The 13732-nt window shown below is 31.2% G+C and overlaps 1 protein-coding gene across 1 annotated transcript; it reads left to right on the top strand.

Annotated features, from left to right (window-relative positions):
• The first annotated feature begins 394 nt into the window (after positions 1–394).
• LOC112715785 (tRNA-aminoacylation cofactor arc1) lies at positions 395–6108 on the top strand. Its single transcript, XM_025767606.3, has 12 exons — positions 395–753; positions 936–1031; positions 1152–1322; positions 1577–1642; positions 2386–2457; positions 3289–3405; positions 3913–4106; positions 4256–4346; positions 4449–4517; positions 5170–5261; positions 5618–5681; positions 5790–6108. The coding sequence occupies exons 1-12, from the start codon at positions 685–687 to the stop codon at positions 5892–5894; spliced, it is 1206 nt and encodes a 401-aa protein (XP_025623391.1). The 5' UTR covers positions 395–684; the 3' UTR covers positions 5895–6108.
• Positions 6109–13732: the final 7624 nt, after the last annotated feature.

The raw sequence follows: 13732 nt of genomic DNA, 5'->3' as shown, positions 1-13732 counted from the left end.
AGAAGAAAAAGGAGAGAGAATAAAAGTTACTGACAAAGAATTAGATAACGGTGGTAGAAGAAGTGAAAGAGATGGAATAGAGAAGATGATGTAGAGAGTAATTTAAAAAATTTAGAAAAAAATTAATAGAATTATCTATAAATTTAATAATTGTGATATTATCAAAGAAAATTAATCTTTTATGATTATAATATTAATTTTAAATTTTTATGATTAATTTTATCAACGTATAATTTTTTTAATTAAAAATAGTTATTTACTCTTTTTTTTATGACGAACTGCCTACACCTATAGCGTATTGGTATAATGGTATCTATAGTTCTTCACCTCTAATTATAATTTTTTTTTTAATTTATTACAGAATCTTTTAATCTAATAGGTCAATGACTAACGTTTTGTTTTTTACTTTTTTGGTCATGATTTTTTATCTTTTTTCAATGAGAAGCATATTTTAATTTTCAGCCCACGAATAATTATTGGCCCCCCTGGTTATACACCGGCCAGGCTCACCAAAATCCAAAAGAAGTCAGTACGCTGTCAAAAAAAAAAAAAAAAAAAAAACCCCGAAACCCTGCAAAGTGCAAAGTGCAAAGTGATGAAGTAAATTGCAGAGAGGCGAATTTGAAGTTGAAACGATAACAACAGCAGTGAGCAGCATCAGTACCAAATAATCGTTCATCGGATATGGCTTCCGTTGAAAGCAGAAACAAATTGATAGCTTCGGCTCTTTGCAAGCACCTTTCATTGGATCCTGTAAGCCCTTTTTCCTTTACAATTTTTCGATGCATCACTTCATAGCTCATTTGGGTTTTGCTTCTCTGGTGTTTGCTACTCTGCATTTCATAGGTGGAACTGTTATCTGAGTTGTGTGCATTTCAATGTGGCAAATGCAGATTATGTGAGTGTTAGTTTTCATGCCCTATGTTTGCTTGCAGAGTATTATTCCTGCTGATAGTTTAGGAAGCGATGTTAAGAACCTTTATTCGAACATCAAAGCTGCATCTGCAAATGCTGTTAATCAAAGTGATGAGGTAACTATCATTTCCTCAATTTGTTGTGTCACCATTTTATGCATTTATTTGGCCACTAATATCATTTCAACTTTCTCAATAAATTACCTTGATTTGTATGGTATTCATATTCATATTTAGGTGCTGAAGTGGGTAGAATTTGCAGAAGCTTTCCCCCTCACCCTCGAATCAAACTTCGAGAATCTCAAGACATTGAATGATGAACTGTCTGTAAAGTCTGTGCTACTGGGAAATGGATTGAAAACCTCTGAAGCTGATGTTATAGTGTTTTCGGCGATTCATTCCTCCGTGGTATCTACGTTCTCATATTTATAGTATCTCTATGCTTTTGCTTAATTTGTTTCGATGATGTATCTAGTGGAGATTGATTTATTTTATCTTACTATTTCTTTGTAATTTGTACTAAGGCAAAGGTGATGATTTTGATATCAATTAATAGAACAGAATAAACATGAATATTGAATTGAATAATGTTAAAAACACCATATTGAGAAATCTGCCAGAATGAATATTGAATTGAATTGAATTGAATTGAATATTGCCAGATCAACCTTTCAAATCCAAACAAGGAAAAGCTGCCACATGTGTTGAGATGGATGGATTACATCCAGGTAATGCTTGCACCTTAAGTATACTGCAACTAAGTCATACATTGTATTCATAGGTGGTTGTTGTCACAACTTTAGCAAATTTTAGGCATCTTTGAGTGACTACTTGTGAAATGTGGTAGACATGTTGCAGTTGGACTTAGATGAAGTGTGCTTTATACTTTTATAATCATTTCTACAGCATATAAAAAGGTAAAATGATAATTGTCCCTTGAAATAGTACTGGAAGTAGGTAACGGGGACCTTGTGACTAGGAATTTGGTGATTCCTTCTTGTGATGTGATAGGAAATGTTCAAATATTATGTTTTCTACACTCTAAGTCTTAATTTATATGTAATTTCAAGTTCGCTAGCATATCTCTACCTAAGGTAATGATAAATTTTATTGTTGGAAACTTTAATGGTTTTGCTAGCTATGAAGTAAGATAATCTGAAAATTGGTTACCCTTTGTGTTTACTGAGGAAACTCCTTCTCTAGTGCATCATTTCTTCTGTTATTTAAGTTTTCTGAAGATATAGATCACCGTGTTGATGAAATAGTACAAAAACTCTATAGATTACCGTGTTGATGAAATATTCCAAAAATTCCTTCAGTATGATTTTAGAATGTCTCCTTCATTGGTGAACTGTTTCAAGCCATGTGAGTTTGCACAAAGCATGTACTTTTATTTCATGTATGCTCTAACTTTTGAAGCAACATCAACTGTTTAGTGTTTATAGTTCTAACTGTGTTGTTCTTTCATCAGCACAAGGAGGACTTTGTAGGTTTATTTGAGAAAATACCATTGCAGAAGCCTGAATTTGAGCCTCCAGTAAATGTGAGTCTCTGGTCCTCTATTACTTAGTTATTTGTTTATAGACTTAATAACTGTGAGGCCTAAGGTGAAAAACTAAAGTAGGTAAAAATATTGTGCTTGAAGGCACTTAATTGTCCTTTTCATTTACTTGTATCCTTTAGATCCCAAAAAGCTGTTAAAGAACTTACTAAATAGATAAAAGAAAAATGGGCCATGTTACACTTTACTTTAGGCTCTTGAAGGTGCTCCTTATAATTTTTTTCTTAAAAATAAATAATTCAGCTGGGTCCAAATTTATAATGAATTTTATGTGCTAGCATGGCACTCAATATGGCCCAACAATTTTCTGATGTGGCACTCTATCGCCATTAAGCACGGAAAAATCATGTATATTTTGGGACTCAACCAGTACTTTATAATAATATCCGTAAATATTTAATTGGATTTGTTAAAATAAGGAAATCTTGGATCACTTGCATCATGTTTTAGCTTTGCGGGTGATGTTTTGATATTTAAATTAATTGGGTGCTAAGTTCCTGAAATGTACTTTCTTATTGTTTGCAACTGCTCCTGGCTCCTTATATAAATGCTGAAACAGTAGGAGCAGAAAATCTATAAGGCTTTCAATGAGTCTGTTATGTATCTCATGAAAGTGAAAACCAGACCTTAAAAGCTAGCTGTTAAGGGGGAAGAACCACTCTCCTTAAATGTAACATCAAGCATCCCATACTACCCGATGTAGGTTTTGGACACCCCATAATACCTAAATCCTTAACAGAGTCTCTTGAAACCATGTTCATAAGTTCTATTATTTTCTTAGCTTTTTCATTATCTAGATTTTTTTGTTTGCAGGTAACAAAACCAGCTGTTACTTCGGAAGCTGATTCAAAATCAACCAAAACTGAGCAAAGTGTAAAGAATGTTAACAAGAAAGAACCAGACACAAGCAATGGCAAAAGCAAAGCTGATGTGTGTGTGTGTGTGTGTGTGTGTGTGATATAATAATATGGAGTTATGCTCTTATTTTCTTCCACAGGATAGCCTTGATAATGAGATATAATAATATGGAGTTATGACTTGTGATATAGGACAATGACGAAAAAAAATTTCTGCTGAAAAACAGAGTGCCAGCTATTTGCTGTTGTACATTTTGGCTATAAATATATATATATTTTAATGATAAAATTTTCCAGATAATGATCCATTTTGACCCACATATATTTTATTTGTGAATTAATATTTTAGTTGGAATTTGATTTTAAATACTAATATAGTTCTAGATTCGATCCTTGATATATAGAAGATTGAAAAAGCTGGTACATGGTTAACTTTGTGAGTTTGATATATTTTACCGGAGAAGATTAAGTTTCAAAGTGCCAATTCCTGTTACCAGTTCCCTATAATTTTCTTGTGGCATACTTGCATCTTAATGCAATTGCTTCACTCTGGATTTACATTTATTTTATTTCTTTTCAGGGCACTAAGGGAAAGCCAGCAGGAGACAAAGAATCTACAAAAGTCAAGGCAAAACCTGCTGAAGAACCTACAAAAGTCAAGGCAAAACCTGCTGAAAAAGAAGTGCCTGAGAAAGACAATGAACTTAGCGTCAGTTTACTTAATATTCAAGTAGGACTAATCCGCAAAGCGGGGAAGCATCCATCTGCAGATAGGTTCTGGAAACAAACTTGCTTTTAACAAAAATAAACCTTTAAAATTTAGCAGAATGTTGAAGTTATGAATATATTTGATGCTTCTTTAGTTCAATTTGTTTGAAACCTGTTTACATGAAAAATAATATCAATGAAATTAAATCATGCAGTTTGCTAGTTGAGGAGATAGATGTTGGGGAAACAAAATTGCGGCAGGTTGTTAGTGGTTTGGCAAAGTATTGTAGTCCCGATGAGTTGACGGTAATGGATCCATGCTTTCCTTGTATGATGAGATCTGTTGTATTCATTTTTAGTTGTGATTTTACATGTTCTTATGTTCCTTTTGTTTCGTGTACTGTACAGAATCGGCTTGTTGTACTTATTACAAATGTCAAACCTGGAAAACTACGGGATGTGATGTCTGAAGGACTGGTATTTATTTAATTTTATCATGCTTATAATTTTTACATTTGTTGTAGTCGAAGTCACCAAAAGGCTGGCACTAAGCCGAGGGCTGAGGTGCTAGAACTGTGGTCAGTTGGGATGCTGCCCATTACATGCTCATTGATTGCCTTATGCCTTTCTGGTTCAGAGAAGGCATCCGTTTAGCACCCTACTGTAAATTTAGAAACTGAAAAATGGACAGTGGCCTAGCTTACTAATATAATGATGGATACTAAACGGCAGAATATAATCATACTACATACATATTATATTTATATTTAAATATATTTAAATATATGTAACTTAAATACTGTAATATTTGTATATTTATTTTTATTATGAATGTGATGCTTCATGCTTCATCACTTAATTCATATGTAAATTACTAACTCAAATACTGCATATTCTTTTTCATGTTAATGCCTTTCTTGAAAGAAAAAAACAGGGGGTAGAGGGGAGGTTTTTATTTGTGTGTGTTTTGGGGGGGCATAAATTTCATGGTGTTCTAACTCATAGCATTAAAACTCCCTGGCACCATAAGCCACATTTTGGGTTTGACTACCTTATATATTCTCAGTCTGTATCCTCTGATGGTCAATTAGTCATAAGGATTGTGTATATATTTGTCTTCTCTTACCAGGTATTATGTGCTTCTAATGAAGATCACAGCAAGGTGGAGCCCTTGCTCCCTCCACAAGGAGCTAAAATAGGGGAACGTGTTTCCTTTTCTGGGTAAGTTGTTCATAACATCTCTGACCAGACAGTGTCACTTGGTCTGGAGATCTCACTTGAATTATGATAATAATAATAATGCCGACTCAAGTTTCATTTTGATCATCGCCTTGTCATCAGCCCAAACGGAATATGGAAATGGACAGGGATAATGGAATTGCCGCCACGTCCATAGATAAAACCTGACATATGCATGTTTCTCTTGTTCCTTATAACTAGTGTGTACATTATAGTCCGTTTTAGAAACTGGTTATTAGCAATTGTTTGTAGTACGTTACATACTATGTTGTTTTCCTTGGGATACAATTTTCATGAGATATTTGATCTTGCTTAAACTTTTGATTCTTCAAATCTAGGATTGATGGTAAGCCAGAAGATGTACTTAACCCAAAAAAGAAACAGCTTGAGAAGATCACACCGGTATTGCACTTTACTGTCTAGTTTCAATGTTTGAAAATTATAATCTTATACTTGGGAAGTTAATTAATTATGTTATTGTGATGGTCACGGATATTTTGTGCATGACAGAATCTCTTCACTGATGAGAAGGGTGTGGCCACATTCAAGGGAATACCATTTATGACATCTGGTGGACCATGTACGTCATCCATTGCCAAGGCAACTATTAAATAATAATAATGATGAAGTCTGAAGATATGCCGCATTCATTGTTATTGATTACTCATAGATTGTCTGGTACCGCAAAATATTTTAGAAGTTTTGAACTAGTACTAGGACGTGAACAAAACGCAACTTCTCTACAAGTTTTTGTTGCAGATGTATAACAGGGTATTAAATGCGACATGTATGATTTTGGATCAAGGAATGGAAAATTAATATTGTAACATTTTGGCTAATTTTTTTGAGATGGGTAACATGGCGTGTTTTCTACCCATATCGGTAGATTGAGTTTTTTTTTTTTTTTCCTTTTATGGGTATAGAAATCTAACCTCAGATTTATAATTTTAAAATAATAAAAAAAAAATTAATAGAAATCTGACTTTCAGATTTCTATTTAAAAAAAAAAACATAAATCTGATTTTCAGACAGCAAAATACACACTTTTTCTTCTTCAATATTAAAAATAAGAAGAGTAACATTTTATGCTATAAAAAGCATATCAATATCAATGTGTAAGGAGCAAAACCATCCGAAGATTGTAAGAATTCATTTTATATAATAGATTTGCTACACGTCTAAACAATATTGCTATTTAAATTTAATTAAGTAGACACAACACTAACAAAAACCACTAATTAAAAAGAGCGTGACTACATACGCATACATCATTTTTTCAACCAAGACATTTACGTTCGGGACTTTATGTTATCATAGTTGTCTTTTTCTTTTTCGTGTTCCTCTCCCTCCTCCTTCACGTGTTTCTCCTCATTGTCATTCTTTTGTTGCTGTTGTTATTGCAATAGAAGGTAAGGAGAAAGAGTTTTGAATCGTGTATAAGGAGAAAGAGTTTTGAATCGTGTAAAACAACGAGTCCAAATTTATCTTAATTCACTCAGAAATGAACCAAAATTACATAATGAATTGCAATACAATTAACTCAAAAATGAACCGAAATTACAAAATGATTGCGACACATAAACTCAGTTCGAAAACAAGACTGAATCATGAATAAAAACATATTCAAAATCAATTTTGGATCAGACAATATCATTAATATGTTTTTTTTATATTTTCTTCTTTTATCTTAGTTTTATTCCTCTCAATAGAGTAAATCAAGAAGAATTCTGAAAAAATGAAATAAGAAGGAGTAGATGAAGATGAAAAAGAAGAAGAAGTAGTAGAAGATGAGGAAGAAGAGAAGAAAGAGTTTTGAATTGTGCAGAACAACGAGTCCAATGCACCTTAATTTGCTCAGAAATGAAGCGAAATTATATAATGGACTGCGACACAATTAACTCAGAAATAAACCGAAATTACATAACAATTGTGACACAATTAACTCAAAAATGAAACGAAATTACATAATGATTGCGACACATAAACTCAGTTCGAAAACAAGCACACAAACAAGACTGAATTATGAACAAAAATACATCCAAAATTAATTTTGGATAAGACAACATTAATATGTTTCTTTTTCTTTTTTGTTTGATTTTTACTTTTCTTTTTCTTCGTTTTATTCCTGGAGAGTGAAACAAGAAGAACTATAAGAAAATAAAAAAAATAAGGAGAAATGAACCAAAATTACATAACAATTGCGACATAATAAACGCAGAAATGAACCGAAATTATATAATGATTGCGACACATAAACTCAGTTAAAAAATAAGCACACAAACAGGACTGAATCGTGAATAAAAACACATCCAAAATCAATTTTGGATCAAACAACATCATCAACATGGCAAAAACTCAACAATAACAATAACAATAACAATAACGACAATAACGACGATATATATAAAATGATGATGATGATGATGATGATGATGATGATGATGATGATGATGATGATGATGAAAAGGAAGGAGTAGAAGAAATTTCAATGAAAAAAGAAAAAAGAGGAGGAGGAGGTGGTGGTGGTGTTGGTGACGACAGTAACAAAAGTGAAAATTAATAAAAAAAAAAAGGAGGAGAAGAAGATGAAGACGTAGCATCACGGGAGAAGAGGAGGAAGAAGAATGCATCCGTGAATTTGAAACATGAGAAAAGAAGTGAGTAACTTTAAATTACTTGAATGTTAAAATTGTTTGGATGTAGAGATAATTCTTTATGTAATGATATATTGATAACCTGTTAATTTTTATTTCTAAAAATATTAAAAATGATGTTTGTATAATTTAAAATATGAACTTGTTGTAGAAAAAAATTTATTTTTTGTCAATATTTTTTACTAAAAGTGGAATATGTACAAAAAAAAAAAGTCTATATTGTATACAAAAGATGGGTATATAATATTTTTTTAAATAATTGTCTATTTCTCAAATTGTAATTTCATTTTTATTTTCAACTGTATAAAATAATTAAATTATATTATATTATTTTTTAGAAATCAGAAATAATCCACCCATATGTTGGTAGTAGAAGTCCTTAGTGTGATGATATTCCTACTAGAAGCGATATTATTGTTAAATTATTAATGCTATTTTTTTCTCAAAAATTCCATGTAGCATACAATGTGAATGAATACATCCTTGTCAACATGAAAATTTATTTTGTATTAAAATTTCAAGAAGAATAGAAAAATAACTTACTAAAATATTTGATGATTGTATTTATGTCATAATAAGAATAGAATCTGAAGACTTTGGTACAGTATCTGGTGATGACATTGTTGGTAAGTTGAGAAACAAAAGTGAATCTTTGATTGCGAATGAATGACATTTCTTTCCGCGTCATAGGGCTGTGTTTGGCGAATCTCTGTCATTTATATATTTTGCAGTGCAACTGCACCTTACCTTACCTTAGTGTTTTCTAGGCTTCAGCTATATTATTTCAGCTTGGACCGTGTCTTTTCTTTGTGTCATGAAAATGTCACTCCAAACTATATACATAGCTGTTTTCTTTTGATATCTAATTTTTTTGTCTTTCCAGATATAGAAACAAATGAGATCATCTTGCGAGATTTTGCATACCTCAACATTGAAGATTCCAAAGAAAAACAAATGTTAATTTAGATAAGATGAAAATCCTTGAGTGACCTCAACCACTGTCACAGTCACACAGAATGCAGTGTACAGAAAGAATGCTATATTCACACTCCACCCCGGTTTACCATTCTGATAAGATTGGAGTGTGGAACCATGAGCCATAGGCAAAGGTGTTCTCTCCCAAGTCAAATTAAGTTTTCCAATGACTCTTTTTGACCCTTTACATCATCTAGGGCAGTCAAATGTTCAATGGTTCATGCTACTTAAAATCATAGATTTTATTTAAAAAAGTTATATAGTATTCTCTTCTTTTAGATACCTAACAATTAGCATGTTTGAATTATCTTTTGCCATAGCCAAATTTTCTTCTCTCAGAGGAAATTCTCTTTAAGAATGAAAATTTAGTCCTAAGCTTAATTTGACTTGGGAAAGAAACATAATGGCATAATAGTAGATATAATTTGTATTAAATCAGTCATAACGTAATAAATTTTGACCTACAAATAACTATAAGAGAAATTTTAGAAATTTAATAAATTTTAGCCAATAACTAATTAACACATCAAATTTTCTATATTTATTGATCTGTGCATACATAAATATAGTATAATTTATATTTATATTATATAAAATCTGCATGCACATTAATAGAAAATTTATGCATAAAAATATCTTATTTTATACTGTTTTAGTTAATATAGTTAACCAATAAATTTATTGATGTCAAAAGAAAATCCAAATGCACAAATAGAGTATTTGTATAGTGTTGAAAGTGCTGGTATTATTGATCCCAAGCTTTTCTCTTATAAAATATATTAGTTTGAGAAGAAAAAAAACGCATTGATAGCCTAACAGGATTCACTTATAAACTCAAGTAAAGTTCCTTCTCAAAACGAAACTTTAACTTTGATATGATAGATTGTATACAGTTGGCAGAAGCAGCATGGAGATACGATCTTTTTCTATTTTGGTCAGATTCTATTGATATAGGGAAATATAAAATGCGAGTAAATCATATCGAAATGTCCCAGAAAAAAGATTGATTTAGCTAAGCTACTTACCAGTGCAATCCAATCAGATCAAAGTAGCCCTAGTCAAAATAGTGCTTAAAATGAAACGACAAAGTATATATATTACATGGAAATGTATAGAAAATTATTATTTTATACGTATATTACATCCTTTGAGATTGTAATTTGTAATAGTATCAACCCCTTATTGCATCGTCATCTTATTTCATTTCAGGTACTTTCTTCCAAGTTTTGTTTGTTTCTCCAACTCATGATCATGGATATTCTGAGTCTACTATATATTTGAGTTGACTTTTGGCAGAGTTAGAATTTTCATTGAGAAATGATTTGGGCACTTTTTTTTTTAATACGATGAAAATAATATAGTTAATTTCGTCGAGTTTAGTAACAGCCAAATAAATTAATAACAATAATACTCCACGTCCATATAAAAAATTTATCCAAGTTATCTAAGCACTTTTTTGTTAACGTGTCTTTTCCTCTTTCCTCAAGTTACGGAAAATACACGCGTCCACTTCTCCCTTTTATCAATGTAACAGATTTATGTAAACCTCTTTTTCAACGTAAACAACCTTCTCTTCTTTAAGGTTAACGATTTGCATTGTAACTTTTGGATATGTAATCTCTGCTACTCATCGTTCTTCTTTTTTCCTTCTTCCTATTCTTCTTCGATTTTGTGGATTTATCTTCTTCGTTTTCAGATTTTAATATTCTATCAAAACAATGAATAATTCAACTTCGAATCAATTGAATGAGAGCATTTTGGATTATTCTTTTGAAACGAATCAAGCGGACAAGGTTTAGATTTTTTTTAATCGAATTGAATGGAATACAATTGTTAAATTGAATTGAATTGAATGTACGCATGTGTTCCGAATTGAATTGAATTGATAATCTCTCAATTGTACATACAGGTGTTTTGAATTTATATAATGGATAATGTTTCGTTCATTTAGTACTATACAATTGTTTCACCATAATAACGTATGTGTTCGGTTCATTCTACAGAAAGCTGTTTGAATTTGATTTTATATGATGGATAATGTTCTGTTCATTTAGTACTATACCGTTGTTTCACCTTACTAACGTGTTCGGTTCATTATGCAAAAAGCTGTTTGAATTTGATTTTATATGATGGATAATGTTTCATTCGTTTAGTACTATACAATTGTTTCACCATAATGACATATTGGGTTTATTATGCAGAAAACTGTTTGAATTTGAATTTATATAATGGATAATGTTCCATTCATTTAGTACTATACAATTGTTTCACCATAATAACATGTTCGATTCATTTTGCAGACCATCCAGGTGTGTTGTGGATGAACAATTTGTCCCAAAGGTCGGGATGATTTTTAAGACATTAGAAGAAGCCGAAAAGTTCCACAAAAATTATTCCAAAGAGTTCAGGAGTTTCTGAACTAAATACTGATAGCAACATTTTTTTAAAATTATCTGTTTGCTATATTGATATATGCACTTTTTCAGTTCACCCTGTGTATTAATTTCGGTTCATTTATTTTTTTGGGACTCTTAATGTTTGATAAATACCCTGATTTCATTCACTGTCAACCTGGAACAAAACAGCAGCCAGACAGTTTCAACAGATATATATATATTAACATCTCAGACCAATAGGACAAAGATTAATCCATCTTGAATCAGATATATACATTAACATTAATTTTTCAATAACATTTACATTAAAATTCACATATATACATTGTTTGATTTTTTAAACAAGTTAAACAAAATAGTGTTAATTACAACCAATCAAACAAAATATATCATATTTACTATCTATATGTGAATTTGTAATCAGGGTTAAAGAGGGCAGTAGATGGCTTTAGGAGTCTTATTTCTTCAGATGCCCGAATCACTTGGCCTCTGATTTTGTTCAGTTTGTGCAACAGAATATTTGGACCATATTCAAGCCTGAAGCAAAAAAAAATTGGTCAATACTTCACTTAATACACTGACAAGCACAATCATACATATTTTAATCAAGTGAATCAAAATGGTCAACTCAACTGAACCGAACACCATTCATGTGCTGAATAAAACTTGATAAACATTCAATCATCAAGAAAAAATTTTCTGCGTGCAAAAGAACTCAACTGAATACATAACAATCAGGTGAATCAAATGACAAACACCAGTGAACCGAACACCAATCATATGCTGAATAAAACGTGATAAACATTCAATCATCAAGTAATTCATTTTTGCATGCAAAAGGACTCAACTAAACACACTAACAATCAAATGAATGAAAATGAGCAACTCCATTGAACAGAAAGAAAATAAGAACACATTTCCATTCCTATGCCCTAGTTACGCCAAAAAATGGAATCAGATTAAGTTAATCTACTAAATGAAGTAACTCAATTTAGTAAACCTAAAATTCAACTAAGAGAAATACGAGATTGCAAGATTTTAAATGAACAATAGTTTTTATTATACCTTTTGTAGTCTCTGTTTTTGTTTTTGTTCGCTTTTTTCTTCTTTTCAAAATTTTCTCGCGATTCTTTTCCAGTAGCGGTTTTCGCAGAGAACACGAGTGAAGTTTGAGAGATTTTGAGAGAGATTTGAAGTTCTCCAGTAGCGATTTCAATGTTGAAGAAGGAACGTTATTTCATATTCAAAGCGCGAATGAATATGTTAACGTTTCGATGCTCTGGGCACGTGTATACACGCTCATTTAATGGTATTGGATTTTTTTTATATTGGACCAACTTGGATGGACTTGGATGAAAAATTATATGGATGTGTAGCATGACTAAATTATAATCACTACAAAAAACATTGACAGATTATAAATCCTACAATATAAATCCTACAATATAAACCTCACTAGTAATTATTTATTGACAGATTTTTTCGTCTGCCACTAATTACCATTGAAATATTTTTGCTAGTAACTTTTACCGTTAGATTTTTTTTCGATAAATCCGACAGTAATATATTATTAATTAATAATTAAATTAATAACTACCGGCGAATTTAACCAATGATAAACTTAAATTTTAAATCTTTTAAAAAAATTGTTTAAACATTAATATATAGTTCATGCATATTAAACAGCTAATTTTGAAACTTGAGGAAAAATATTTAATTATATAACAACAAATTTGAGCAAATAAAAAGAATTTACAAACAAAACTAAAAAAATCCTAAAGAACTAGAACAAAAAATTTACAAGTTTCAACAAGTAAACACAATTTACAAACAGAATTCAATAAATAAAAATTCTAAGACTTGAAAAATTTAAAAATCATAATAAACAAAGAATCAGAACAAAGAATGTACAAATCATACCTAGACTCCGTTGGAAGATGTAGCCATGGAAGTGCATAGACTGAGAGAAACAGAGCATCATAGCCAGCACAATGACATGAACGACAAAGAGATTGAAGATGATGGAACACAATGCATCTTTACTACAAACAGCCTGAACTTTATTACTAATAGGATATTTATCTTGAGGATAGAACTAATCTCCCACTCCTAAGAGTGAAATAACAAAAGCGGTTAATTATGATCATGAGAAAAATATTGCATTTATATCATTTCAATCATTTGAAATGAGCACTTGCTCATATAATCTCAATTCATTAAGGGACTATTAAGTACAGTTGCAAAAAGCAAAGTAGCTTAAGCTTTAAAGACAATATCACAATATCCTTATGCTAGTTGGCTTGAAAGTTGCTAGTTGGCTTGAGCCTCACTAAATCTAGTCTTCGACTAGAACTTGTGAACTTAAGAGTGAGGCTCAAGCTAACTAGCAACTTTCATTCACCAATCAACAAAAGAATTTTGATAACTC

This window comes from Arachis hypogaea, chromosome 10 (genome assembly GCF_003086295.3).
Source record: "Arachis hypogaea cultivar Tifrunner chromosome 10, arahy.Tifrunner.gnm2.J5K5, whole genome shotgun sequence".
NCBI lineage: Eukaryota > Viridiplantae > Streptophyta > Magnoliopsida > Fabales > Fabaceae > Arachis > Arachis hypogaea.
This window is presented reverse-complemented; position numbering and strand designations above follow the sequence as displayed.